This window comes from Chinchilla lanigera, unplaced genomic scaffold, assembly GCF_000276665.1.
Source record: "Chinchilla lanigera isolate Chin_1 unplaced genomic scaffold, ChiLan1.0 scaffold00005, whole genome shotgun sequence".
Lineage (NCBI taxonomy): Eukaryota > Metazoa > Chordata > Mammalia > Rodentia > Chinchillidae > Chinchilla > Chinchilla lanigera.
The window spans coordinates 40,986,014-41,013,333 of NW_004955406.1; the positions used below are offsets into that span (position 1 = coordinate 40,986,014).

At 49.7% G+C, this 27,320-nt stretch overlaps 1 protein-coding gene across 1 annotated transcript in view; it reads left to right on the plus strand.

Annotated features, from left to right (window-relative positions):
* Positions 1 to 27,320, plus strand: part of Tmcc2 (transmembrane and coiled-coil domain family 2) — a gene marked incomplete in the record, with an annotated part of 40,159 nt that overhangs the window by 243 nt on the left and 12,596 nt on the right. The window contains 2 exon segments of the mRNA XM_005375349.2: positions 1 to 596; positions 14,460 to 14,984. Of these exon segments, the coding sequence (XP_005375406.1) occupies positions 390 to 596; positions 14,460 to 14,984 (732 nt within the window).

Consider the following 27,320-nt stretch of genomic DNA (forward strand, 5'->3'; position numbering starts at 1 on the left):
GCGCCCTGCCTCGCCCTGCAGCCCGGCCGGCGGGGAGGGATGCGCTGTGCGCCCAGCTCCCCTCCGCCCAGCCCATGCCCTGAAGCACAAAGTTTGAGGGCTGGGGGCTACCTTCCCCCTCCCTCACAATGACTGCCCAAGGACTCCTGCTGCCCAGCCTCGACTGTGACCTGCCTTCGCTCCCCAGATCGGAATCAGCTATTCCAAGGCTCTCCCTCAACCTCCTTTAAAAAAAAATTTTTTTTTAAAATATAAGAAATTGTGATCTGCCGATTCCTTTCCTTAATAATTTAGACCCCAGGCCTCATTTCTGAGCGTGCGAGGGGGTGCGGTCTCCCCCAAGACGGCGCCCTGGAAGGACAGAGTCCCCTTGCAGACCCACATACACCATGAAGAGGTGCAAATCGGACGAGCTGCAGCAGCAGCCGGGCGAGGAGGATGGAGCTGGGCTGGAGGATGCAGCTTGCCACCTGCCTGGCGCGGACCTCCGGCCCGGGGAGGCCGCGGGTGCTAACTCCGCGGGCGGGCCAACTTCAGATGCGATCGCTGGGGCGGCACCCAACCCGGGTTCCCGAAGCAAGCCTCCTGATTTAAAGGTGAGCGCAGATCGTCTCCTGGCAAGCCCAGCCCGTCACGTAGTCTTCCCCACCCGCACAGAAGTGCTTTAACTGGATCCAAGTGGTGAAGCCAGCCGAAGGTCAGCGAAGATGAACGGATATTGGGCTAGAATCCTAGGGGCGACGTCAGGTACCATTTGTGCCTCTGTTTGTCAGCTCCATTTCAGGCCTCTGTTTCCCATTATTCCCAGACGTTCTAGTGACTCACCCATCTGAGATTGTTGGAAATAACGTGTGTGAAGTGCTATTCTCAGACAAAGGACTGGAGAAATACAAGATGCTAACTAAAAAGTTGACATCACTCTCCCTCCTGTAGGATAGCAGGGGAGCAAATTGCAGCGTGGGAGGCCGAGTAGGTGACCATTAGTTTCTTTTGCCAGTAGGTCTCCCATTGGGATTTTTGTTCACCTTCCTGGGTGAAGCTCAATTTGTTCCTCTATGAAAGGGAGTGGGGGGTGTGGGTTTCTTGCCATTAGGTGGAGCCCGAGTTTAAGCTAGTGCTTTGAGATCCCTCCCTGCCTGCTGAACCAACCCCCCAGGGTGGAGAACTGACAGGTGGCCGAGCTGTGCTTGGGCTGGTTGGGGCCTCGGTTCAAGTTGCACACATGCTGAGCCGGCAGCTAAAACTAGAATCTGAAAGAGCCATTCACATGGAGCTGTATATTTTCCAGCCTGAGATTGTCCAGACGATTGGTGAGCTGTATTGAATGTATCTTGGTATCAATTAAAACAGCAACCTTGATAAATAATGCACCTTCACTGGAGCTGCCACCAGGACTGCAGGCTCCTGCTTCTCAAGCCAGCTCATAACAGGGCTGATCGGGATGTCAGCCCAGGGAAGGAATTTAGGTGTCTTGGAGATTGACGCCTTAGGGGGATTTTCTCTGGAGAGGGTGCAGGGTCTGGGCTAGCAGTTCATAAAGGACTCCCATTAGGTTAAATAAAGCCTGTATCCTATGGCAGCAGGCACTAAGGAGCTCACCAGAATAAGCCAATGACATTCCTCACTTGGCCTGAGCAGCTGGGAGTCAGGAAGTCAGAGCACAGGTGAGTGTGTTCTTTTACCTGTGTTCACTGTCTGTGCCCCTGTGTTCCTTGGGAAGGGGAACAAGTAGCTCTTTGTTGCATGTACTTTTAAAATGAGTGGTAAATATTCAGATTGGTTCTGTTGCTACCTCTGGTTCTATTGCTACCCTTTTCAGGGGTTTGGGCTGGCCTCGTGTCTAAGGTGAGCTCTGTTGATAGGCTGTGCATGAAACTTGCCATTCTGTCAGGCCATGAACTCCTTGGTATACATCCCAGTGTCACCCCTCAGCCTACCCCGTTGGTCAGGAGGTGTATTTCCTGATTTAAGGGAGATGGTGAAGGGAAAGGGTTTTCCTAAATGTTGTTGGAGGGAGGCAAGTCTTCTGCTGCAGACTTTTGCCTCATCTTAGACTGGTCCAGAGGAATCTGGCCAGCAAACCCTGATTCTTGGACAGATGGGACCCTCACCCTGAGTCCAACAGAGTCAGCTTTGGAAATTTCCTCTCTGCAGCTCAGCTCCTGCCTGCAGTGCATACGGCAGCTCCATTCATTTCCCCAGATGCCTTCCCCAGCAAAGTTGTGCTGGCTGAGGTATGGGGGCTGCAGTGTCTTTGTCTCTCCAGATAAGGCTGCCTTCAGCTCATTGTTCCTACCCTTCTGTATCTTTTTCTCATTTTTGGTGGCACCCTCATTCTAGTCAGGGGCAGATACAGCACCAACTCTATACCTGATATTTAGTGCTGAACTGTCCTGAACTGGAATTGAGAGCAGGTAGGAGAAAAAGATATCTCCCCCTTTAAAAAAAAAAAATTACCCAAGAAGTTGAGCTCAGCATTGTGGACCCAGACTGGCTGCAAGGAGAAGAAAACATAGCTGCTGGGGGAGGGGAGGGGAGCCATGAAGAGCCTTTTCCTGTTTACCTCTGCTTGATCACAACATGTTTACTATGGGGTGGAGGCTTCCCACCCGGATTGGATTTGGGGGCCACTGCAGTTTGATTTACTGTGTGATGGCAGGCAAATCACCCAACTCTTCTGAGCCCTTTTCTAAATAAAGGGACTAGGAATATTGGAGTGTGTCCAAACTTGTTTTCCAGTGCTGGAAAAGTTGTTTTCCAAGAGTGACACAGTTTTCCAGGGGTGGAAAAATTCCATCACTGGCTCTGGACCTGGGAATGGTTCTGGAACCAGGTAGAAGCTGACTGGCTCTAGATTTGATGGTGGTACCGAAAAAAGGGAGACAGTTTAGTTATGAATACTTTCTGCCCCGCACCTGTGTTTGGCTGAGACAAATCAGCAGTTTTGGCTTCCTTTTCTTTTCATGTTGAACTTTGGAGACCAGAACCACTTCTGCTTTTTTTTTGATAGTGCCAGGTGTTGTGATGGGTTAAGTGCATTAAATGAAATCATCTTGAGAAAGTTGCAAAAACATGAGTCTCTGTCTCAAGTGCTTCCATGGGAAAGGGGAAAAATTTTTAGTTTCTACCAAAGAGATCTGAGTGATGCTTTGCTAGTGACAACCAGCAGTTTTCAGGGCTCCTGTGGTCTTCTAGTCCCTCAGCACTGTGGAGGATCATACTGTGCCTGTAAACTTCTTTTTCAGTGTTGCAGGTGGAACGTTGGGTCTTGTGGGTGCTAGGCAAGACTGCACTCGGCTGTGCTCTTCCCTCAGCCCTGTAAATTTCTCCTGTGGTAGCCTGGGATCTGTGATCTGTAATTGGGGGTGGGGAAGACCAGTGAAAGGAAAGAAAGATAGTTAAGCAGCAATCTTTAAACTCTAACTATAACAGAAAAATAACCTGAGAATGAGCATTGTAGTAGATTGATAACTGGTGGTCAACTGATAACCCCCAGCTGAACTGAGTGAGTGTGGTGCTGGGTATGGGAGGCCCACCTGAGGACTGCTGCCAGCTGCATAAGAGGCAGAGGTGGAGAAGAAGAAGCAGGCTGTTGGTGAAGACTGGAGCTCCTCCAAAAGGAATGGAAGTTCCTCTGTCCTTTCTCTTTTCCCTTATATATTATCTAGGTGATAATCCACCCTAGGGTGGCTCCTCTACACCCTAGGTTGTAGAATTGCTGAGCCAGTTGCTGAGCCAAGTTTAGTTAAGCTTCTAAACTTCTCAAGTTGACATAATCAATCAACCATTACAAACGCTGATGCAAGGGGGAGATATGTGCAAATACTGGGGGGGCCTTTTCCACAACTCAGAACATTGGTGTGTTCCTAGAAGGATATCTCGGTAGATAGTCCTGCACCGGGAGCCCAACAGTTCAGTCACATTCTCCTGCCACTTGTGGCTCAGAATCCTGTTTAATCACTGGAGTTTGTGTCTTGATTCATTTGTTCTCATTTCCTAGTTCTTTGCTGCAGATTCCCTATTTATTGGGAGGAGATGATAGAGTAGCCAGCTATAGAGATTGCTGACAAACCAAAAGTACACCAGCATGCTCCAGCTGGGAGAGTCATTGTCCAGCTCCAGTGAGGATGGGTGTAGGGAGGAGCTTAGGGGAACTCGGCAGAAAGAGACCCTGTTAAAAATATGAGGTCTGCTGGGTGTGGTGGTGCAGGTCTGTAATCCCAGCTACTTCAGAGGCTGAGCAGGAAGATCACAAGTCAGAGACTGGCCCGGCCAATTTAGCGTGACCCTTTCTCAAAATAAAATTTAAATAGGCTTAGCCAGGCATGGTGGTACACACTTGTGTGATCCAAGCGCTCAAGAGGCTGAAGCAGGAAGATCGTGCGTTTGAGGCCAGTCTAGACTGCATGGTGAGATGCCGAATCAAAAAAAAAAAATTTAAGATAAAAGATAAGGCTAGGAGTATAGCTCAGCGATAGAGTGCTTACCTAGCATCCCCAGTGCTGCAAGTAAAACAGCACATGGTAGAGCTTTCTGCATCTTGGGGTGCGTGGCCAAACGTAAGCATATGCTGGTTCTGTCCTGACATACTGCAGAAGCTGAGAATCAGGAGAGGAGATCGAGCACCTTAGCCCTGCGCAGCCGCAGGAATTGAGCCTTTCTTGGAAGGGAGGGTCTGAGGGTGCTGCCCAGGGGCCTTCCCCTGAGATTCTCTTTCCCGTGACAGTCCTCCGGGATAATCCCCCAGGGATTTTGGAGCCTTATCCTAACTTTCCCAGAACAAGAAGGAGGAACTCCAAATTTCATTGCTGCCGTCCTGGTTCTTCATGCTTCTGACTCAAGACACATTTGGGTTCCAGCACAGGTTCTGTTCACATGATGTTCTGTCTCCTGCCTGCTCACCGTGGAGACCAGGAGGAGCAATGAGAAGCTTTGGCCAGCCCCCTGCCCCCATGAGAGGCGCTTGTTCCTCCAACACTCTAGCAGGAAAGGCACTGTTTTAAATAGTGAAATGGGAAATGCATATAAAAGTGCCTGGAGACATAGATACACTGTTTAAATTTTTAAAAAAGCAAAACAGACACTTCAGCTACTCATTACCTAAGTCAAGAAAAAGTTTGCTTTGCTTTTTTTTGTGGTATGACTTGGGGCGGGTGTGAATTGGGGGTCTTATGCATGCTAGAGAAGTACTCTTCCACTGAGCTACACTTCCAGTCTCTATACAAATGCTATTTTTGAGATAAAGTCTTGCTAAATTGCTCAGGCTGAACTTGAACTTGTGATCCTCTTGCCTCAACTTTCCAAGTAGCAATTGGGATTACAAACATGCGCCACCATGCCCAGCTTGTCTTACTTTTTTGGGAGGGGTTCTGGGATTGAACTCACAGCCTTTGCACTGAGCCATATCTCCAACCCTGCCGTGTTTGTTCTTTTGAGACAAGGCTTTGTTGAGTTGCTAAGTTGCCCAGACTGAGTTTGAACTTGTGAATCTTCCTGCCTCAGCCTCCCAGAGTGCTGGAATTACAGGCTTGTACCAACATACCTGGCTTGTTTACTTTTTTTCTTTTTGAGACCCAGGGTCTTATTAAACTTTGTGGTGGGTCTCACTGTATATATACATATATATATATATATATATATATATATATATATATATATATATATATATATATATACTTTTTTTTTTTTCCCCTTAATGAGGGAGAAGGCAAGCTACATCGTGGGAATGGGGTAGGGTGAAGGTGTGTGTGTCCTGTGCCTCTGGAGGGTTGTGATGATGGAGTGTGGCTCCCTAAGAGCTTGCTGCAAGAATCTCTCCTGGTACCTTGGGGATGCTGTGGATTTAGGCTTGAAGATTCCTGCAGTCAGGTGGCAGCTGGACCCTGGGGTGGATTTCATCAGGGGAAGTGGATTTTGGTAGACCTGAAACAAGGAAGCAGGAAGCGCATGTTCTTTAGCAGTAAGCACTGACTTTGCCTCCGGAAGAGCTCCCAGGTCAAATGGGATGAAGTATTTGCAAGAAGGCTACCTGCATTTAAGGGTGCTTTGAGCATTAGGTGATGGAATCAGAAATATAGGTTAGTCTAGTTTAGAGCAATTTTTTTGCCGCCAGGAAGAGAGATCAGTGGCACAGTGCCTGCCTGGTAAGCATGAGGCCCTGAGTTTGATTCCCGGTACTAAAAAAAAAACAAAAACAAAAAAGTAGAGCTGTTTTTTTTTAAATTTTGAGATAAGGGTCTTACTTTGTTGTCCAGGCCTTGAATTTGTGATCCTCCTTACTTTGTTGTTGGCCTTGAACTTGCGATCCTCCTGGCTCAGTCTCCCAAGAGCTATAATTACAGGTGTGCATCACCACATCCAGTTTAGAGTAAGCGGTTAAAGAAGGGCAGGACCTTAATTACCAAATAAGAGGAGGGCGTTCTAACTGGGGGAGTGAGGTGGCCCTGGCCAAATCCTTGGGGCCTTTGCCCTATTCCATCAGCCCCAACTAGTCAGGAGCAGCAGAAGGTGGTGAGGAATGCTGAGGTGCTGGCTTCCTCCTGCCTGCGCTGTATGTGAGGGGCATGGGGTCCTGAGGGCCAACAGTGCCGTGCCCCCGCCCCCCACCCCAGCAGTACTCCAGACTAGATCGGGTGCATTCAGGGTGGTATGGCTGTAGACTCCCAGCAGTACTCCAGACAGCCCTGCATATGGGATCTGGAGGAACTGGGGACTGCTGGGAAAGCATGTGGCAAACGAAGCTCTCTGTTCTCCTGCCACATATTGGGGTCGAGATTCATTCCCAGATGCCCTCCTTGCAGTTTACAGAATGTGCTTCTTTTTGTGTATCTGATTGTGTGCTAGCTGCCAGTCCCATTAACAAGGGTGTCTGCATCAGGGAGGAGTTGAAACATTCCATAGGACTAGAATTTGGGGCTCAGGTTAAACGGAAGCGTGGATGAGAGGCCGGGGCAAGGCTCCGGCAGGTTCGCATGGTGGTCTTGCGGCTGGCTCAACACAATTCAGTTTATATCTGTCCCCTAAGAAATGGCATCTCCCTTGGAAATCCCCATGGACGTTTTAGAAATGAGGCCATAGCTGGACAGAGTCCACCTCTGTCTGCCAAATCCTGGAGTCATTTTCCGTGTGAAGGAGTTAGAACAAAGTTGTCAGAGGGTAGCAGGTATATTTTGTGATGATGTTAGAAAAATATTTGACTTTTCAAACCAGCCAAGTGAACTGAGCGATGTCCACCACGGAAAACAAGGCTGACTGTGAGGACACAAACCCCCAGCTAAGGCCTCCCTGAACCATTCGTGAGGACAGTAAACATCCTGGCCTGTTCTGTGTTCTTCTCCTTCCAGCCAACTCAGTCATGGCTGTTGCTAAGATGATAGACTGAGAGAAGGTTCAAGCTACAGCAGGAGGGATCTGGGTTAGACACAAGAAAAAGCTGCTTGATCAAATGTTTTAAATTTCAGGAAAAGATTAAGTCTTGGGAAGAAGTAGTTGTCTAAGGATTAAATCCCCTTTTAAAAATGGCTTTGTAGATTTGGAGCAGATAATTAAGTAGCAACCAGCATATTAGCATTGAGATCTCTGCCAGATAATATTAGGGACACAATGATGTGGACTAGGCAGTGCACGATTAATTGCAAAATGAGTGGTGCAGGTAACAAGCACTGACCGTTCAGAGCAGAGTGCAATCCTGGCAGACAGGTATAATCCGAGCACGCTCTGTGGGGTGGGGAGATGGGGAAGGATGGGTAGGGCTGGAGGAGGCAGAGAGGGCACAGCATGGCACCAACTTCAACAAAAATCTTCTATGCCCATGTCTGTTAGAGTCAGTTCTGCCCAAAGATCCCATGGACAAGGTGACCTTTCCTGGCTTGCATTGGCCCTGGGTGGAATTCTCTAGAGTAAGGAATTAAAGGGCCAGAGATATAGCTCAGTGGCACAGCACCTGCCTGGTAAGCGCAAACTCCTGAGTTCGATTCCCAGTCTCAAAAAAAGGAATTAAAATAGGATTGAGGTAGAAAAATCTTTTGCCCCAGAGGTGAAATCTGCATTTTGTTTTTTTTTTTTAAATGTCAACTGTGACACTGGAGAAGGAAAAATTATTTCAAAAATCTTTCACCACTGTGTTTCCAACAGAAACCCCAGATAGGCCTGAGGCAGACAAGCTGCTCCCTTTTCCATCATTGAGTCCCCAGCCCCAAACCTGGGGTAATAATTTCTCTCCCACTCCTCCCTCAAAGCTTCTCAAGGGCGAGTGGAGACTTCCACAATCCACTCTAGATCCTGACAGTAGAACTCTGTGGGTTTTTACAGCAATTAGTTCTCTAATGCTGGCCCTGTTTCCATAGAGACCCTATAAATAGAGGGAACGTTGGCGACCTAGGCTTGCAAATGCTCAGGGTGACCCAGTCACCCCACTGAACCTTCAAAGCCTTGTCTTTGTTGGGCAGAAGGGTTTCAGAGGAAGTTGGGAAGAAGGGCCATGCGGTGGTCAGCAGGTGGGATGATTACCTCTAAGTTAGTGTGATTTTTCTCAGATCCTGTCAGCTTTTCTGGGAGTGAGCACAGGGACCTGTAGGAATAAGGAACTGCTTTGGGCCATTTTTAACCGGACTGTGCCAAAGACACTGTGCCCTGAGGTGTTTTCCTTTTAGCTTCCTTAAACTGTGTCTGCAGAATTTGGGGCATACTTCCCCTTTGGGGGACCCACACCCAGAGAGAAAAACGGATGAAGCCTAACTGTTCCAAAACCACAGACTTCTCAGGAAGAATCAGAAGCCATGCACACCCCATTCTCCTGAAAGGACAGTGCCACCCAAAAAGCAAGGTCCTTCCTACCCTCACAGACCAAGCCAGGGGAGAAGATAGCGAAGCTTGCTGCTGTCTTCCTGGGTGTCCACACCTCATCATGGGATGGTGTCCTTTCAGCTAGCTCTGGAGATACTTTTTTTGCTCTTTTCCCATTGATGGTGGAGCTCTGTTTGTGTCCCACCTCAAACTCTGCAATGCCTCAGGCTTCTTTTCCTAATCCATGGATTCGTTTGGCCATCAGAAAGATTTTTGGCAGCTGGAGAAAAGCATAAGTCAATGTGGAAAAGCAAATGACATTTAGTAGCTGGAACCTGTTAGTCAGAGCAGGTGGTGCTTTCTGCTGCGTTGGTGGCTAAGTTCCCTTGAGCTAATCACCATGGTTTTCCTCACTTCTGAAACTTGGGGCTGCTTATGTGTATGTGCTGAGTTTTTTTTTTTTTAAACAGTTACTGTGTTATATCAAAACTCCTTAACCATCTCCTCCCTGACACGTACATGCAGAAGCAGCCCAGCTCCTGTTCTTGCCTCACACCTTGTATGTGAGGGGGAAAAACCTCTTCCCCACATCATTCTTTGACTCCTTCTTTGTTTTTCTCCCTTGTGCCCACCATGGACTTTAACAGAGTCCTCCGTGCTGCTGGAGTGAAGGTTCTGCGGTCCCTTGGCTGCCATCCCTAGTTTTCCTTCCCCTGGAGAACAGGTGGGGAGAAGAGAAATGAAGACTTTGTGGTTGAGGGTGTTAGCCAACTCCGCTCAGATGACTTGAGCAGATCCACAGCTACAGTGCAGGCGGCCTAACTCCCCTGGTCCAGGCATTTTTGTTTTGTCTCGATCTTGCATTTGATACTGTTCTGGGACACATGCAAATACCGTATCCACTTTAGTCTTGTGATCAGTATGGTAAATTATCAGTAAAGGTAAATTGGGCTAGAAGTTGGGAGCTCACCTTGTGGCTTGGATGAACCCTTAGCTGTGCTGTGCCTTAGTTTCTTCATCTCCAAAATGCAAGCAGCAGTGCTATAACCTAACCCATCCCAACACCAAAGATGAGGGTAGTGTCAGATTAGAATGACAGCATAAATTGGAAAGCAATTAGAAAAATTATTGTCTGTTTTTCTCCAGTACTAGAGTTTGAATCCAGGGAACACTGAGCTACATCCTAGCCCCGCTGGTTCTTTCCTTGCCCTTTCTTTCCTTTTCTCTTTTCTTTTCTTTTCTTTCTTTTTTTTTTTTTTTTTTTTTTTTTTTTTTTTTTTTTTTTTTTTTACGGGGTTCAAACTCATGACCTTGCACTTGCTAGGCAGGCGCTTATGCCACCAAACTATATCCCCAGCCCTCTTTTCTTTTTCTTTTTTCAATGTTGAGGCAGGGTCTCACTGAGTTGCCAGGTTGGCCTCAAACTTACACTCCTCCTGCTTCAGCCTCCTGAGCCGATGGGATTACAGGCAGGCACCCCTATGTCCAGCATGTCTAATTTTTAAAATAAGCTGTCCAAGGATGGTAGGGTCAAAGAGAACATGGCAGATGGGGTCCCTGGCACCTCCACCAAATTCCCAGAGCTGGGGAGAAGAAATGCCAGGAACCCAAAGGACCTCTACTGACTTCTTGGCTGGAGGAGAGCTTCCTCAGTGCTGGAGAAGCCAGGTTAGGAATGGGGTGAGAGGGTCAAGGGACCTGGGAGGGAAAGTTGGATAGACAATTCATAATATGTAACATGACCGTTTGGCAGAAGCAGCTGGGCGTTGGCCAGAGCCAGCTGGGCCTATCCCGGATGCCTGGAGGGAGGAGGCCTTGCATCAGCTTGGGCCTGAGGAAGAAGGTGGTGTGGTGTCTGCCTCTCGGCTGGAGGCCACAGGATCTGGCTCCTGCTGAGCTCATGGCAGAATGCGTTACTGTCTCTCTACCTTGCACGTGGAGGTTCTGCTCAGAATGGTCAGGGGAGCCTTGGGGTGCTGCCTCTGGCTGACCCTAGGAATATAATGACCATGGGAAAACCTGGCACTGTGTGACCTTTCATCTCCAGGGTTGCCCCTAAGTCCAGGTACTTGTTTTGTTTTGTTTTGTTTTGTTTTGTTTTTGAGACAGTGCCTTGTTAAATAGTTCAGGCTGTCCTTAAACTCTTGGTTGTCTTCCTGCCTCAGCCTCTGGAGTGCTGGGATTACAGGTGTGCACCACCATGCCCGGCAAGTCCAGTTCTTGAGAACGAATGACTTCCTCATCTGTAAGTGGGAACGTTACTGTTGTTGCTCTTGTTGGCATCTGGGGAAATTAAGCGAGATCGTGCAGGAGAAAGTGAATGTCCAAAGCCACAAACCCTGAGTGACTGGTGAGGTGCGACGGAGGAATTTATTGGCCTATGAAATGGGTGACAGTAGGGCCTGGCCTACTTGGAGGGTTGTGGGAGAGCCTCAGACAAGGAGAAAAGTGATAGTGCACTTTCCCACAAGTATAGATAATGTAGTTGTTTGCACAAAGTCTTAGCACTGAGGTGTAAAGTGACAGAAGACTCGGGTCAGGGACTGCAGAAGATGTGAGATTGTTTTCTCTTGGTTTCTGCATGGTCTAAATTTTCTGCTTTGTAAGTTTGTTTCTGTTTCTTTCCAATCAGATTTTTTTGGGTACATTTTAGATACACATAATGATTGCATTCCTCCTAGAGAATCTGTACCTGTATATGATATAATTTCTTTTTTTTTTTCCATTCCCTCCCCCTCTCCCCATTTACAAAAGCTTTGGTTTCATTTTTCCTTCTTTTCTCATTTCTTTTTTTACTTCTTCCTGCTTTCTTTTCTCCCTCTCCCTTCTCTTGTTCCCCTTCCCATTTGAATATTTTCTTCTTATTTCACAATACCTGTTACATATTCTGTTGCTTATTTACACTTTTGGTTTCTCACACTAGAGAAATAGTGAGGTATTTATACCTGTGTCCAGTTTATTTTGCTTAAGAGTATGGTCTCAAGATCCATTTACCTAGAAATGTCTTGAACTTATCCTTCTCTATGGCAGAGTAGTACTCTATTGTATTTAAAACAAAACAAAACAAAAACCCACATTATTATCCATTCACCAGTTGATGGGCATTTGGGCTGTTTCCAAGATTTAGCTATTACAAATTGTGCTGCTATAAACATGGGTGTGCATATATTGCTGTGGTATGGTGCTTTTAATTCTTTCAGGAAGATACCAAGAAGGGGACTAGCTGGATAGAATGGAACCTCTAGTCCTAGTGTTTTGAGAAATCACCACACTGATTTCCACAGTGGTTGCACCAGTCTACACTCCCACCAACAGTGGAGGATTCCTTTTTTCCCACAGCCCCACCAGCATTTGTTATTGGTTGATTTCTTGATAATAGCCATTCTTTCTGGGATGAGGTGGAATTCAGCATTGTTTTAGTTTGTAGCTCTTGAATGACCATGATGTGGAACGTTTTTTCATATATTTATTTGCTGTTTGTACTTCTTCATCTGAGAAGTGTGTATTCATCTCAGATGCCCATTTTTAGATTGTGTCTTTAAATTTAGGGAGTCTGATTTTTTTTTAGTTCTTTGTATATTCTGGATAGTAATCCTTTGCATCAGGAACATCTGACAAAACTTTTTCCCATTCTGTGGGTTGTCTCTTCACTCTGTTGGTGGTTTCTCTTGCAGTGCAAAAGATTTTTAATAAGATGAGATCCCAGTTGCTGATTCTTTGTGATAGTTCCTGTGTGATCGGGGATTTGTTCATAAAATCTTTGCCTACACCAATGTCTTCAAGAGTTCTACCGTAAGTTTGTTTCTAGAGGAGTGAGAAAATCTAGTGTGTAATTTTGGAGTTTTTAAAATGACTGAAACCAGGGGCTGGGGATTTAGCTCAGCGGCAAAAGCGCCTGCTTGGCAAACGCAAGGTTGTGAGTTCGGTTCCCGGTACCGGAGAAAAACCAAAAAAATAAATAAATAAAATAAAATAAAATGACTGAAACCACCCCAGGGAATTATGCGTTGTTCTTCCCAGACGAGTACCTGCAGTGGTTCCCTGAGCCCCGATGGCTGGCTGGGGGTTTCCTTTTTAGCAGTCAGGAGTGTGGGGCTCACCTTGCATCCCTGCTTCAGCTCTGAAGCTATGCAGAGGGCTCAGCCTAGTCAGAGCAGTGGCCCATGGCCTGGCAACTGTCTGGATTTTTTATCACACCAACTTGCCCTGGTGGTGCACTGAGCACCCTGCCTTGAACAGTGGTGCCTGTGGAGCAGCTGGAGAGTTCCATGCAGCTAAAGAAAGGCTGTGGCCAGGGCAGAGCTGGCTCCAGGGTTCTTTGCTTTTGCTTCAGTTTAAGGGGAAAGACCTTCATTGGATTACCAGTTCTAATGAGGATGTGAGAGAATTGGTTACTGACCATTCTACAAGATGACACTGTTAAAAAGTACTTTATGGGCTAGGGATTTAGCTCAGCAGCACAGCGCCTGCCTGGCAAGTGCAAGGTCGTGAGTTGATTCCCAGTACCGGAAAAAAAAAAAAAAAAAGTAGTTTATTTCATTGCCAGTGGGGCTAGAACAGAAAATTGTACCAGAGCTGTGTAGACAAAGGTTGGTTTATTTACTTACGGCAACAAAGGGCACAGGGTAGGCATTCATGACTAATTTGGTGACTCTACAGGCTGTCAAGTTCCCAGGTCTGTTTCTCAGGCTCTGCTGTTTGTTTGGTATCATCATTTACTGTCACCATGTGGTGGCACAGTGACTGCTGCACCTCTAGACATTACCTTCACATTTCAGATGGGAAGAAGTGGAAAGGTTCACTGCCTTTGTTAGGAAAGCAAAGCTGCCCCAACAACATTACCTCTGCATTTCATTGCTCCCAATTGTATCAGAAGACTACTCCTAGCTGCAAGGGAGTCTGTAAAAGTGGGACTTTTTAGGAAGGAACATTAAGGACCTTTGGCAAGAAAGAAGAGGAAATGGATGTTGAGCAGGCAATTAGCTGTGCAATTAGCTGTGCCTGCTTCAAGAATATAACCTGATTATGGCACCCTGGTTTTTCCAAGGAGTATCCAAATGAAGCATATTTGGAAATGAGTGCTTAGTGATCTGAAAGAGCCAGTGCAGGTGGAAGTAGAGTGTACCTTGGAAAGGGAGGTGCTGGGGATGCTGACGTTGATCTGGAAGGATGCAACCTTAGGAACCAAGTGCTACTTATGTGTGCCACTGAGCCCCAGACTGTGGCCTGAGAGCATCATTCTTTTAAAAAAAAAGCCATATTGTGGGGTACATTTCTTTGGGAATGAAGCAGTAGGTCTGCCACTTTTGGGGGAATGCCAGGAATTGAACCCCGGACCTTTACATTGGGCTACATCCCCTGCCCATTTTTTACTTCTATTTTGAGACAAAATCTCCCTGAGTTGGTAAGTTGCTCAGGCTGGACTTGAACTTTTGATCCTCCTACCATACCATCCCTGAGTGCTCAGATTTCAGGCATATGCCACCACACCCAGCTTTTGTCACCTTTTTTGAGGGTGACCTTTTAGGCAAGACCATCCTTAGGGATGCTCCAGGTTCAGATGGCTGTAGTAGCTCTGCTGGTCTCCCAAGAACAGACTCTTCACCTTTACTCATAACTGACTAGACATTCAGGAGCTTTCCCCTCACCAGAGTTCTTCATCTCTCTCCTTTAAGAAAATCCAGCAGCTCTCAGAGGGCTCCATGTTTGGCCACGGCCTGAAGCACCTGTTCCACAGCCGCCGCCGGTCGCGGGAGAGGGAGCACCAGGCGTCTCAGGATTCCCAGCAGCAGCAGGGCATGTCTGACCATGACTCTCCGGACGAGAAGGAGCGCTCCCCCGAGATGCACCGTGTCTCCTATGCCATGTCCCTGCACGACTTGCCCGCCCGGCCCACTGCCTTCAACCGCGTGCTGCAACAGATCCGCTCCCGGCCCTCCATCAAGCGGGGTGCCAGCCTGCACAGCAGCACTGGGGCCGGCGGGGGCAGCAGCCGGCGCACCAAGAGCAGTTCCCTGGAGCCCCAGCGCGGCAGCCCCCACCTGCTGCGCAAGACCCCCCAGGACAGCAGCCTGGCTGCCATCCTGCACCAGCACCAGTGCCGTCCCCGCTCCTCCTCTACCACTGACACCGCCCTGCTGCTGGCCGATGGTGGCAACGTGTACCTCCTGGCCGAGGAGGCTGAGGGCATCGGGGACAAGGTGAGGTGGGGCACGAGGAGGGACCCAGGGACCTGGGGAGCTCAGCAGAGTTATCTGCCCTGGTTGCAGGAGTCAGGGGTATGACTAAGCTAAAAACAAGGCATGAGTCTTCAAATGGCTGATTTTTGTTTGTTTGTGGGTTTGTTTTTCAAAATGATTTTTGCCCAGGCTGATCTTAATTTTGGTTTGTTTTCCTTCAGCATGCTGTGAAGAGGGAGTGAAAGTAGCAGTTAAAAGCACAGACTAGAGCCAGTCCTGGTTCGGTACTTAGTGGCCGAGTTAGTGTCTTAACCCCTTTGTGCCTCCGTTCCACCAATTGAAAAGGGGGATAATGGTCATGGATTTATTGTAGGGTTAAATGAGTTGATATATTAGAATATTCAGGATGGAGCCTGGCGTAGTACAATTTTTATTACTTAAGAAGATGGGGAGGAATTTATGAAAGCTTGTTTAGAAAGGAGTCGTGTTAGGACTTTGTATAACACATATTTATTGGGTGCTTATTATGTGCTACATGCATGAACGAGCCAGTGTTGGTGTCCCCATATCTCTCACTGCCTAGAGGGGATACAGCAGCATGAATGACAGGTGATAGCCCAGGATAACATGGCTGTGATGGGTGCTACGGGAGCGGGCAGTGAGAATGGAGGGGAGTTGGCCAAGACCTTCTGGGGGAAACCATTGCACTGAGTCTTGAAAGGGTGTAATTTAGCAAGGAATAAGGGAGGGAGGAATAGAGCATACAAAACTAAACGGATATCAAGATTGATCCAGCACCTTTGAGGTCTGATAGAGGGGCAGAGGGCAGATCACAAAAGGTCTTGCTTGTGTAGTCTGAGAGTAGATGAAGCTGTCAGAGGCTGTTAGGCAGGAGACTGGAGGGAAGAGATCCCTCTGGGCCTCAGTGTAGATAGTAGATTGGGAAGGGGCTTGCGTTGAGTTTGAAGGAGGCCAAGGACAGAGATCTGATTGACATATGAGGGACAGGCAGCCAGATCTGACCTGCCACTTCGGTCTGCCTGATTAGTCCCTCCTCCTTCGAGCTCCTGTCTCCTTTGGCTTCAGCATCATCTCCCTGCAGGTTGCTCCTGCATACCTGGCTGCTTCCTCTCAGGCTACAGTGGCTGATTTATTTTCCCTCTAGGGGTCTGCAGCAGCCCGAGGGTAGGAGCAGAGCTCCAGGCTTGCTGGAAGCTGTGCTCAAAGGTCAAGGGCAATGGGTGGGTCAGAGAGTGTCCCAAGGGTTGGACCCGGAGGTCTTGGGTGGCAGGGAAGGGGGACGGGCTGGTGACGTGGAGAAAAGGTGAGGGATGAGGGACTTGGAGGGCAGTGCACTGAGAGAACGTAAGGGAGAAAGGGAGCCCCTGTTCCAGGGCTTAGGATTTTGGGGCTTAGAGGAGAAATAGGCTCAGAATGTAGTCATACAGTGTGGCAGACAAGGAATGAATGGAGAGACACTGAACTGACATGACAAGAGCTGAGAAGTTAGGTTGTCGCATGGGCTGTCCATATGACATTGAGCTCCTCTGATGACCGCAGCACTTGGTAGGAAGCAAGCGTGGGAAGAAGAGCTTTGCTTTGGGGGACGATGGGGAGGGGAGTGGTCAGCCAGGAGGCAGGAACACCTTTGATGCATGGAGGGCAGAGGAGAAGAGCACCAGACGGGGACCTCAAGAAGGGCAGGCTCATCCTCATGAGTGAAGGGGTGACCTGCTGGAGCAACATGCAATCCAGTGGAAGGCAGGTCCCACCTCCACAGTACATGAAATGTGGGACACAGAGCACTTCCAGCAGAGGGGCCCAGGGACGGGGTGTTGTACTGAGAGCTTGTGGGTGGAGCAGGTGCCCACAGTGTGTCTGGAAAGAAAGTCTCGAGGGTCTAGAGGAGGGCAGGTGGCCAAGAAGAAGGATAGAGTGGAAGGAAGCAGAATAGGAGGAATGATCAATAAGCGAGAGCCCTACGTTTGGCAGATGTGAGGACTGGTGGGTTTTCCAGCATCAGAATTCCAGGGGATGCTCCGGTATAAAGTTGTTTTTACTGTAGATTGTCACCAGAGCAAATTCAGCTCCCCACATGTGATCTAGAACTGTCCTCCTGCCAACACTGGCTGTTTCTCAAGTTCTTGTGCATCCTGGCTTTGGAAGACGCTTGAGAGTTCATTTGCCTGGCAAGCAAGCATCGTGTGCCTGCTTCCTGCCTGGCACTATAGAGCATGCAGGTTTGGTTTTGTATTTTGCCAAGGTAGAATGTGCTTCTGTAGATGTCTTTTCATGAATTCATTAAAATGAACCTGTGGCTAGGTGAGCAGGGGTAGGATACCCCAGTTCCAACAGGGGGTGGAACTTACCCAAGCCTCAGAGCTCTTCTGTGACAGAGCTGGGGCTGGAACCTGGGTTTCCTGACCCTAGGTCTAGGGCTCTTTCTACCATGCCACGCTCTCCCTGCAAGGGCCAGCCAGCAGCCAAGGTCTGCCTCCTGTGTTTAACCTGAGATGATGCTTTTGCAGTGTCGTCACGCTTGGGGATAATTTTCCAGCAGATTCTGACCACCCATTGTTGGGTCATTACATATATTCCACAGGTGACCTTGATTCTGAATTTCTTCATGAAGAAGGACTTTGCACAGATTCTTAGAGTCCATCTGTCAATAGTAAGAGCCTCACCTGGTCAGTCACCAAGTCAGCAGCTGCCCCTTCTCTTCTTCAGTACACAGTAGGCAGGGTCAGTGTGCTGCTCCCTGCTTCCTCTTTGTTCAACAAATTCTTCCTTGTGCCAGCACTGTTCCAGGCACTGAGTGAAGGCAAAGCCTCTCCTCTCATGGAGCTGCCATCCTAATAGGAGGAGACAACCATTAAATGCTTGCATAATATACTTGGTAGTAATGGGTGCTAAAGTGGAAAGTAAAAGCAGTGCGGGAGGATAGAGAATGGTGGGGATAGGGATGCTGTTTTGACAAGTTGGTCAGAAAAGCCTCTTCCATCATGTGAGAGAGTACATCATGTGGATCTCTGAGGAAAGGCAATTCAGGTAGACAGACCAGTGAGTGCAAAGGCCCTGAGGCAGGAATGTGCTTGGGATATTCTGAGAACCTGCAAAAAGTTCAGTGTGACTGGAGACAAATGAGCAGGGCAGAGACAGCAGAGAATCAGCCTTGGGGGTGGGAGCTGGGGGTCCTGGGGAGGACGGCAGACTTCGAGTTTCCTCTTTCCTGTGTGAGATGGGAAGACATTAGAAGGCCTGCTTGGTACAGGTGAGTGGATACCATTTAAAGGGTCACTTGGGCTGCTGTGTGGAGGGTGGATGATGTGACAGCGGGATCTAGTTAGGCCTCTGCTGCACTCCGGGGTGAGGTGGCAGGGGTGGCAGCAGGGGGAGAAGCAGCGAGGTGCCGGGTTTGCTCAGAGATCCGGCGTGTGGGTTCTCAGTGCATTGTGCGTGGGGTGTGAGAGAAAGGGGAGAGGTCTCAGGTGGCTCACAGGCTTTGCACCTGGAAGCTGGAAAGAGGACATTGTCATGACTGAGTTGAGAGGAAGCGGGCAGAGGGAACAGATGTTCTGTGGGGGCAGAGCTGGAGCTGAGTATGGATCTGTGGAGTCTGAAATGTCCGTTAAACATCCACATGGAAATGCCAAATAAGCAGTCAGATGAACGAGTCTGGAGTCCCGGGGAGAGATCCAAGCTGGAGGCACAAATTTGGGAGTCGTCAGCATATAGATAGTATTTAAAAGGACAGGACTGCACCATTTGTAAGCCTGGCTTCCCTCGGGGAGAAGTGTATTCTAATAGTTCTGGATGCCTCTGCTGAAAGGGAACAGCGGCCTTGTGCAGCCGAGGGTGGAGGCACCCAGTGGAATGGAGCAGGTTGCTGAGCCCTGGGAGAGCAAGTGCTTGGTGTGCAGCCCCAGCCAGGCCCACCTCATATGGGTGAGTCAGTGCGCACAGTTTGAAAATTCATTTAGAAAAATCCTGCCAAACAAGGGTCGCTAGTCCCATGGCTGTTGTATGAGGAGGGATGATGTGAGCCTTGTAGCCTGTGGCAGCCTAGGGCTCGCCAGCTGCCTGAGAAGCAAGGGGGAGTGGGGTGGGCAGTGGGCACTGCTGGACACTGGCAAAGGGGTTGTTGATGTCTGCTGACTGGCAGTGTAGGGGCCTGGGGGTGCTGGGCAGGTGCATCAGCTGGGGCGCTTTTGCACATGCTTACATTTGATCTCACATCATGTCCAAGATGACTGGAAGAGAGCAAGGATTGCCTTCTTGCTCTCTGTGGAAGACCAAGCCCAGAGTCTGTGAGGTGACCTGACTTGGAGATGGTTCCATGGGTTCAGGTGATAACGAGGAAGCTCGATCCTCTGCTTGGTCAGTTACGCGTATTTAGAAACTTAGAAACTTCAGCTCTGCTCTGGGCCTTGCCTGGTTGATCTTAAAGTTCACAGAGCAGGTATTACCATCTCCATTTTACAGATGGATAGATAGAGACCCAGAGGAAAAGAGGCACCCAGATCTTGGCAGAGAAGAAAGCCAGCTCCTGTGTCTCTATTCTGTCTACAAGGCCCAACTGAAGTCCCTAAAATAGCTGGGGGACCATTTTTTGCAGTGCTGTAGGGAGCTGGTTCATGGAGCCAGAGAGGATGACTTTATCTCTTAGTCGCTCCGTCTTCTTAGTTGTAAGCCTTCCTGACCCAGATGGACATGACCCTGGGGGTCCCATCCCATGGGAAAGGGATCTTCCAGCCCTTGGTAAACCCTGAAGCTGTTGGCCTTGTCTCGCAGACCCAGAGGCCATTGGTTGGTGCGAGAGGCAGGGTGGTTCCCCCCGGGTCTCAGGCATGAATAGGAAGTATTCTTCTCTCTAGTAAACACAGCCCACATGTTCTCTGCAGGCTCCCTGGCGATTACTAGCATCTATTTTTAATTCATAAGCCTCCCCCAGCCCCACACCCTTTGCCATTGTTTGGAACTCACCAGCTGGCATTTGGACCACAGCGGGCCTGGCAGGGCTTGAGTTACCGAAACACCCTGGAGGCAGCTAAAGTTCCTCAGCTGTCCTGGAGTGGCTCACCCTAGCCCCCACCCTGAGAAAGCAAGGACATGGAGCCCAAGGGGCGTAGGGTGTGACCGGACAGATAGGGGCTCCCAGTGCAGAAAGGCAGCTCAGCCTTGGCTGTGCAATTTTACTTTCATTTGTTTCCTCCAAATCCAACTTAAATTGTACCTCAGTTCTTTCTCTAAAAAACTAACAAAGTCCTCTCAGCCCCACCTTTCTGCATTCTACTGTGTGTATGACGTTGAGAAAGACAGCCATGCTGTCCTACACGTGTAAACCGGGGGAAGGTCACCATACTGGGGCATGACAGATGCGGAGAGAATGTGGTGACATCCGTTCCCCGCTGTGTGCTGTCCTAACCCCTGCCAAAAGGTCTGCAGGCCAAAGAGGAAACCCTGGGCTGGAGTTGGCCCACTTGACTCCTTGGACAGCAGGCAGATCCCGCACTTGTTTCCTCTTTTCTAAACAGCAGCTCCTGCAAAACCTGGGGTATTCTTTTCCTCTCCTCTCCCATGCCCGCTGGGCATCACCCCCTTCCACCCCTGTTCAGAACCTCTCCCTGCTGTCCTGGCCCACCCTGCTCTTGTGCAGAGCGCAGCCAGCTGGAGGGTGTCGAGAGGGCAGTGGCGTGGAAGTGTTGGCTCCTGACCTCGGCCTCCCCTTGCCTCCCCTACTGTGCCATGTGGCTAAGGAGCAGCGTGAGCCAGGGCCAGGTGGGCACCTGGGCAGCCTCAGGGTTCTTCCTGACAAATCAGCCCACTGCCTCTTGAGGCAAGAAGGTGGGGGAGAGGGCCAGGTCCCTGAGTCGTGCTGTGGGGTGATGGGGCAGGGTGGAGAGACGCTGTCCTGACTGGATGCCTCCCTGTGGTCTGGGAAGCTGCTCCTCACCTAGCCCAGTGCAGACTGCATGTCCTGCCCTTGGCACATTCCCCACCAGATTTGTCCAACAAGATTTCTTCTCCACCCCACATAAATAAATAAACACCTCTGTTTACCCGATGGGATCATGAGTGAGGGGCCGCCCTTAGCTCCAGGTCTGGCCAGGAAGCCAGAGATGCTGGCAGGCACCCAAGGGCCCTGGTTTATTTATGTCTGGGAGTCTGCTGGCTCAGAAGTGGGCGGGGCAGGCTGTGCTGAGAGAAGTTTGCAAACATGTCCCCTAGGCAGTTGGGGATGGCAGGTAGCTTGCCTGCCAGCCCCTGCTATGTCTGAGCTGTGGGCTGTGGGGGTCATTCAGCCTGTTCACACAGGGACAGCTGTACTCTGCCTTCCCAGTCACACGGCCACATATCCATGTCTGGAGAGCTCTGCCATCTGTGTCGTCCTCCATGCCACCACGTCCTTCCTTCCCTCCTCTCTCCTCTACGTGAAAAGGTCCCTCAAACAGAGGGAGAACCAGAGATAACCAACTGATCTTCAGAGAGGACTTCCAAGGCTGTGCTCTGCTGCCAGATGCCTACCAGGCCAAGGTGGCACCACCAGTGATCTACTAGGATCCTTCACCCCTTATCTCAGTGATGGTTTCCTGGGGCGTTGGGCGCCACCACAGCAGCAGATCTCGCTGTGCCTGCGGAGCCAAGATTTCTCCTCCTTTAGTCCGACTTTAATTCTTTGTATGATCAGGTGAAGCCCTTTGTACTGTCAGGGGCCTGTCCAGTCAGAAGATGAGGGCCATAAGATGCGGGCTCTACCCCTTTGTGAAGCTCTGACTCCAGAGACCATAAGCAGCAGCAGCCTCTTGGCTTTTAGAACCAAATCTGGTTTCCATTGCCCCAGCAGGCTGCCGGCCTCTGGAATCAGCCTCTGTTCGTCTTTCCCCCATGGATACGCGGCTGCCATTCCTTCTCGATGGAGGGTCCCTTGCTCTCCAGGTCAGCTCTTGCTTATGAAGCACAGAATCCCCCAGGACCTGGGGTGAGGTTAGCTAACTTCCCAGATACCTATCCAAGATCCAGGGACATGCCTTCTTAACCCCTGGTCACTAAACCCAGGCCATCACTGAGAGAAGCGCTCTCTGTCTGTAGCTCCCCTGGGGGGCTGAGATAATGCCTGCCCAGAAAGATGGGAAGTGCCAGCCAGGTGCACACTGCTGCCTCGGCCTCGGCTCCCTCAGACACGCTACGCACTGCACAAGAGGAAGGTGTGCTCAGGGTTCAGGTGTCAGCATCCACATTGAGCTGACAGTGACCAGCAGCAAGAAGAACTGTCATCAGACTCAGATGGAGCCACTGCTGGGGACGTGGGCATGGGTCATGGGAGTTGGTGCAGGTCTGCCAGGTACGGGGCACCATCTTCCCTGAATCTGTCACAATCCTGAGGTGAGAAATGTGACCCTGGTCCCATTGGTGCCAGATGAGGCAATGGAAATACAGTACCATTAACCTGATCCCTGTCTCTGCTTTTTTTTTTTTTTTTCGGAGGCATAGTTTGGACTTTCTCTGTTTCTACCCCATGGGGCAGAAGGCTGTGAAACAGAAGCACAGATGAAACTCGGACCCCACTGCATTCTTTCAGGGTTCCTAGGGAATTCAGGGTTCCCCTGAGCTGTAGTAGGGGAGTCGGAGTAACGCCTTCTCCTACCTCCCTTTCCTCTCCAGGGCCAGGTGCTGCGGTGTCATCAGCAGCTTCTCAGGCTTCTCCTGGCAACCCTCCCCTAGCCCATTTCCCAAGTCCCTCAGAGACCGAAGCAGAGATCCTTCACTTCTTTTGTCCTTTTTTATCTTCCTTCAAGTCTGGTTCTGGAAGTTCTCGTTGCGTCCTTTTATTCTTCCTCATAGCGCTCTGGATACCCAGCCCCTGGGACCCCAGGTCTGCACTGGTATCCATCGCTAGTGAATAATTCAGCATGCTCAGCAAAGGCTAAATCAGATCCATGGTGATACTGTAAACAGGCCTCCTCGGGGCAATTGGAAAGGCAAACCCTGGCCTGGAAAGACAAGTACCCTGTAATACTAACTTCATTATATAAGGTTTCTTCACTGCCTGAGAAGGCAGCTTCAGATCCAGATATTATCTGGGCCCTGCGCTGTGCACTGACTTCTCGGGAGCTTGACGGCATGGTCCCCCAGTCATATCCCTTTGGAAGCCTTTCTGGCATCAGTGGTCAGTTGCACAGCATGCCACCGTTTGCAGAGTGCTTTCATGCACATTTAATCACACCAGCTGGTGGTAAGCCTAGAGCCTTTGAGTCAGCAGAGGCCCACAGGGGTTCTGTGTTTCAGTCCTCTGCTTCAGAAAGAAATCAATTCTCCATTGTTCTTGGCAAACAGGGTGGGGAGGCGGGCACTGTGTACCCTAAAAATTGCCCAGAAGGGAGATGCTGCTTCCTTTCTGGGCAACTTTCACTTTCTTCTGGGCCTGTTCTCAGTATAGCCTCCTCTGGGGACAGGGAGTGACTATAAATGTATGAAATCATCATCTTTTCTACCTGCCTGGCACAAATTTTAATTTGCCTAAGGTAAGGATGTTCTCTTGCCTGCTCAGCAGCTGGACTCATGTCTGTGCCCAAAAAGGACCCCAGACCGTCCACAGCATTAGGCCAGAAAAGGACCTGTGCATGGAAGAGATGACACCCTTCCTCCCTAGGAGCAGCTGAAAGGGCCTGTGCTGTGTGCGCTCGTGCCCTACTGCAGCCACCTCCCCACCAGCCCTCCTTGCTGCTCTGCAGCTCCTGGGGCTATGCCTCCCCTAGGATATGCACCCACCTAGTTTGCTGGGGTACAGCTGAGAAACATTAACCTTCCTATCTCATGGCCCTAGGGGAAGGTGGGGCATTTTGGTAACCTGAGTTCCCAAGAAGATGCACCTCTGGGCCTCTGGGCCTCTGGGCCTCTGGGCCTCTGGGCCTCTGGCCCTGTCTGAAAGTGAACGTCAGGGAAGGGATCTCTGAATAGCGACCACTTCCCCAGCCAGGTTTCCAGGAGGGCTCAGTGAGCATCAGGAAAGCGACCAGTCCTCTGAGGAGGAATCCTCGCTGCAGATTTTCACAGTGCATAGGGAGCCTGAGATTTGTTTAGTACCTTGTGTTCTAAGGTACTAAATTTAACAGCATTGGTGTTTGCTCCTAAACCCTGTGACTCCTCAGGTTTCCCACCCTTCACTATGTGTGGATTGTGTTTTTTAATTAATTTGTGGAGCTAGGGGCTGGGGATTTAGCTCAGCAGCACAGCGCCTGCTTGGCAAGTGCAAGGTCGTGAGTTCGATTCCCGGTGCCGGAAAAAAAACACCAAAAAAACAATTTGTGGAGCTAGGATTGAGCTCAGGGCCTTATGCATGTTAAGCAAGTGCTTTATTGCTGAGCTAAACCCCAGCCCAATTTTTTAAATTTTAAGACAAAGTAGGTAAGTAGGAAGATTTTTAAGAGTGGGGAGGGAGTGGAGAAAAACAAGACAAAAGAAAATATTTAAAGGTTTTTTTTTTGGTACCAGGAATTGAACTCAGGACTTCATGCTTGCCAGGCAGGTGCTTGTGCTGCTGAACTACATCCCTGGCCCAGTATTTAAAGTTTGAAGACTCCTAAAGGGGTGTAGCATCAACATTAAGGGAAGAAGAAGAACATGGGGGTAGGGGAAGGAAACTAAGAAGAAGCCAGTAATAGTGGGTGATGAACCCTGCAGACCTTCAGAGAGGAGAGCTGTGCTGGAACTTGGGCCTGGACTTTCTTCCAGCCTCCCTTCACGGTCAAGAGCCCACCTGTTGCCCCCAGGCTCAGGATCCACTTGGAAAGATGGAGAGAGTGAGGTCAGTGATCCAGGCTATAGCTCATCTGCCTGATCCTTCAGACCATTACCTACTGCCCTGCCGTGGCTGAGGGGGACAGCCAAAGCTCATTTACAAAGTACGTGTGATGGCATTGACCCAGTACCACCTTCTCTGCAGGACCTTGGCCTTGCACCTCATGTCCTTTCAGAGCTTGACGCTTTAATGCTCGTGCTAGTTCTTCCCATGTCCACTAGTTCTTCCATGTCCACTTGCCTTTCCCAGCTCTGCTCTCTGGCAGTTACTTTTCTGGCCTTTTAGGTCCTAGGCCAAGTCTTCCAAGTACAGTGTGGAATACCGTGGTTTGTGCTAGGTGCATATGTGTGTGGGGGGCATGGGTGCATGCATGCAGTGTGTACACACATATACATGTAGCAAGAAGGCCTCGGGACTAGTCATTTATTTCGGTGAAACCTACAGTGTGTCTGGCATCGTCAGTAGGGTCCTGGGAGATCACGTTCATGTGCACCATCTGCAGTTGGAAAGAGATGCAGCAGCAGAGTCTGTGAGGCTCAGCTCATCCCTTACCCCTGTCTCTTGATGTCCAGTCTCATTCCCATGGCCCCCTCCTCTTGGCTGTTCGGGCTGTGCACACCTCCCTTGCGGTGTGAAGAAGCACAGACAATACCTGTCTAGGCTGCACAGCTAGCGAGTGGCAGGATCATGATATATCCCAGGCACGTTTTGACTGCTGAGGATTCTGCAACCCTTGGAAGGAAGGCGTGTCCCATGCCCGGGAGCCAGGCCTTGGCATGTCCTCCTGCCACCTCCATTGTACACACTCCTCCATTGTGAGTGTGAAGACTGACTCTCAGAGCCTCTGGAGACTCCACTCAGGCCGCTTAGCAAGTATGAAGCTGGATCTCTGCACTGCCATGAGGCCTGGGCTTCTGCTCCCCAAGCTCGGAGCGGGGAGCTGTGTCCCTGGCAGGTTTGGGAACACTTCTCATGTGTAAAGACAAGAGCAGCTCCACACAGGGAAACTCACTCTCTCCTGCTGGCTTGCCTGCAGACATTTGTTGGTTCTGTTTGTTTGTTTTCTCTTAGCAGACCACTGACTCACTCCTGACCCCCCTTTTCCCACTGTGGGGTTATCGTGCCGATGGCTGAGTTTCTCTTGGAGACCCCAGATACCCGTGTGGGGGAGACTCTTCGAAGGGTCATCATCTTGGTGCTGTGTGGCCTTGCAGGACCAAGCTTCCTTTGCCTCCCTCCCTTATTTTGAGATAGAGTCTTGCCCAGGCTAAGTTTGAATTTGTGATCCTCCTGCCTCAGCCTTCCAGAGTACTTGGATCACAGATTGCAGCACTATGCCCAGCTATAGGAACTTCTTTCTGTTCTTTTGAGCCTTCATGATCCCAGAAGCCTGGGAAGTACGAGCTGCCATGCATAGAAAGCTCCAGAGCTCAGCCTCCTCTTCACTTCCAGTACCCTGCAGTCATTGCCTTTGAGAAAAGGTTAAAAAGCTTAGCTTTGTGGGGCCTATAAAGGAGGGGGCAGGGAAGGACTGTTGGGCATGTGAGAAGACCCAGCCATCTCTGTTGCTAAGGGCAGAACTGCGGCAGATAGACTGCCTTCCATTTTTGCTACATGAAATGGGTCAGTCAGTCTTTTTTTTTTTTTTTTCCTGTTACCGAGGATTGAACTCAGGGACTTATGCATGCTAGGCAAGTACTATACCACTGAGCCACATTCCCAGCCCCTTCAGTCTGTTACTCTACAATGTCAGGATTGAGAGGAAAGGACAGCCCCCTGCTAGGCACAAGGAAGGGCCCAGATGCACATAAGATCTGATCCCTGCCTTCCTTCAATTTAGTAGGGACAGTAAAGCCTCATATTTACAAATAACCATTATAGCAGAATGCTTGGTGCCAACACATAAAGATGGAGAACCAGAGGAGAAAGTCATTTGTGGAAGCAGGGAGTTCATTTATAGAAGTGCTCCTGACCCTACAGGTCAGAGCTGGTTGTAGAAAATGCAACCTGTGTGATATGCTTTGTCAGGCTTCCTATGTCACTACCTCAAGTCATTGGCAACCACACGTTTGTACTGTTTTCCTGAGTTTGTTGGCCTCAAGCCTTGGAGCTGGCCCCGGGGGATAGCAGGGTGGCCTTCTTATCTCTTTGCACCTTCTTGAATTTGGAACCGTCCCGTCACCGTGATCCATGTTGATGCTCAGTATTTAAGCCCCGAGTGCCTCACAGCTGGGCAGAAGTTCCTACAGCTGGGCATGGTGGCGCACATCTGTAAGCAGGTGAAGAATCCGCATCTTGGAACAGTGATTCTGCCTTGAGAACAGGACCCAAGATTCTGCTGGTCGCAACGTCTTGCCTCACTGCTTATTGTCCTCAGCTGCGGACCTTTGGCCCCCTCTGCTGGCCACAGGATTTCCTACCGGCACTACACATATGAAGTCCAAGGAGAAAGAGACTGCTGTGAGTTTGCCATCTGGTGTATCTTGGACATTTTTACCTGGGCACTGCTGGGGGATAGCGAGCAGGAGCTACTGAGAAGTAGCCACAGTGTGTCCAGG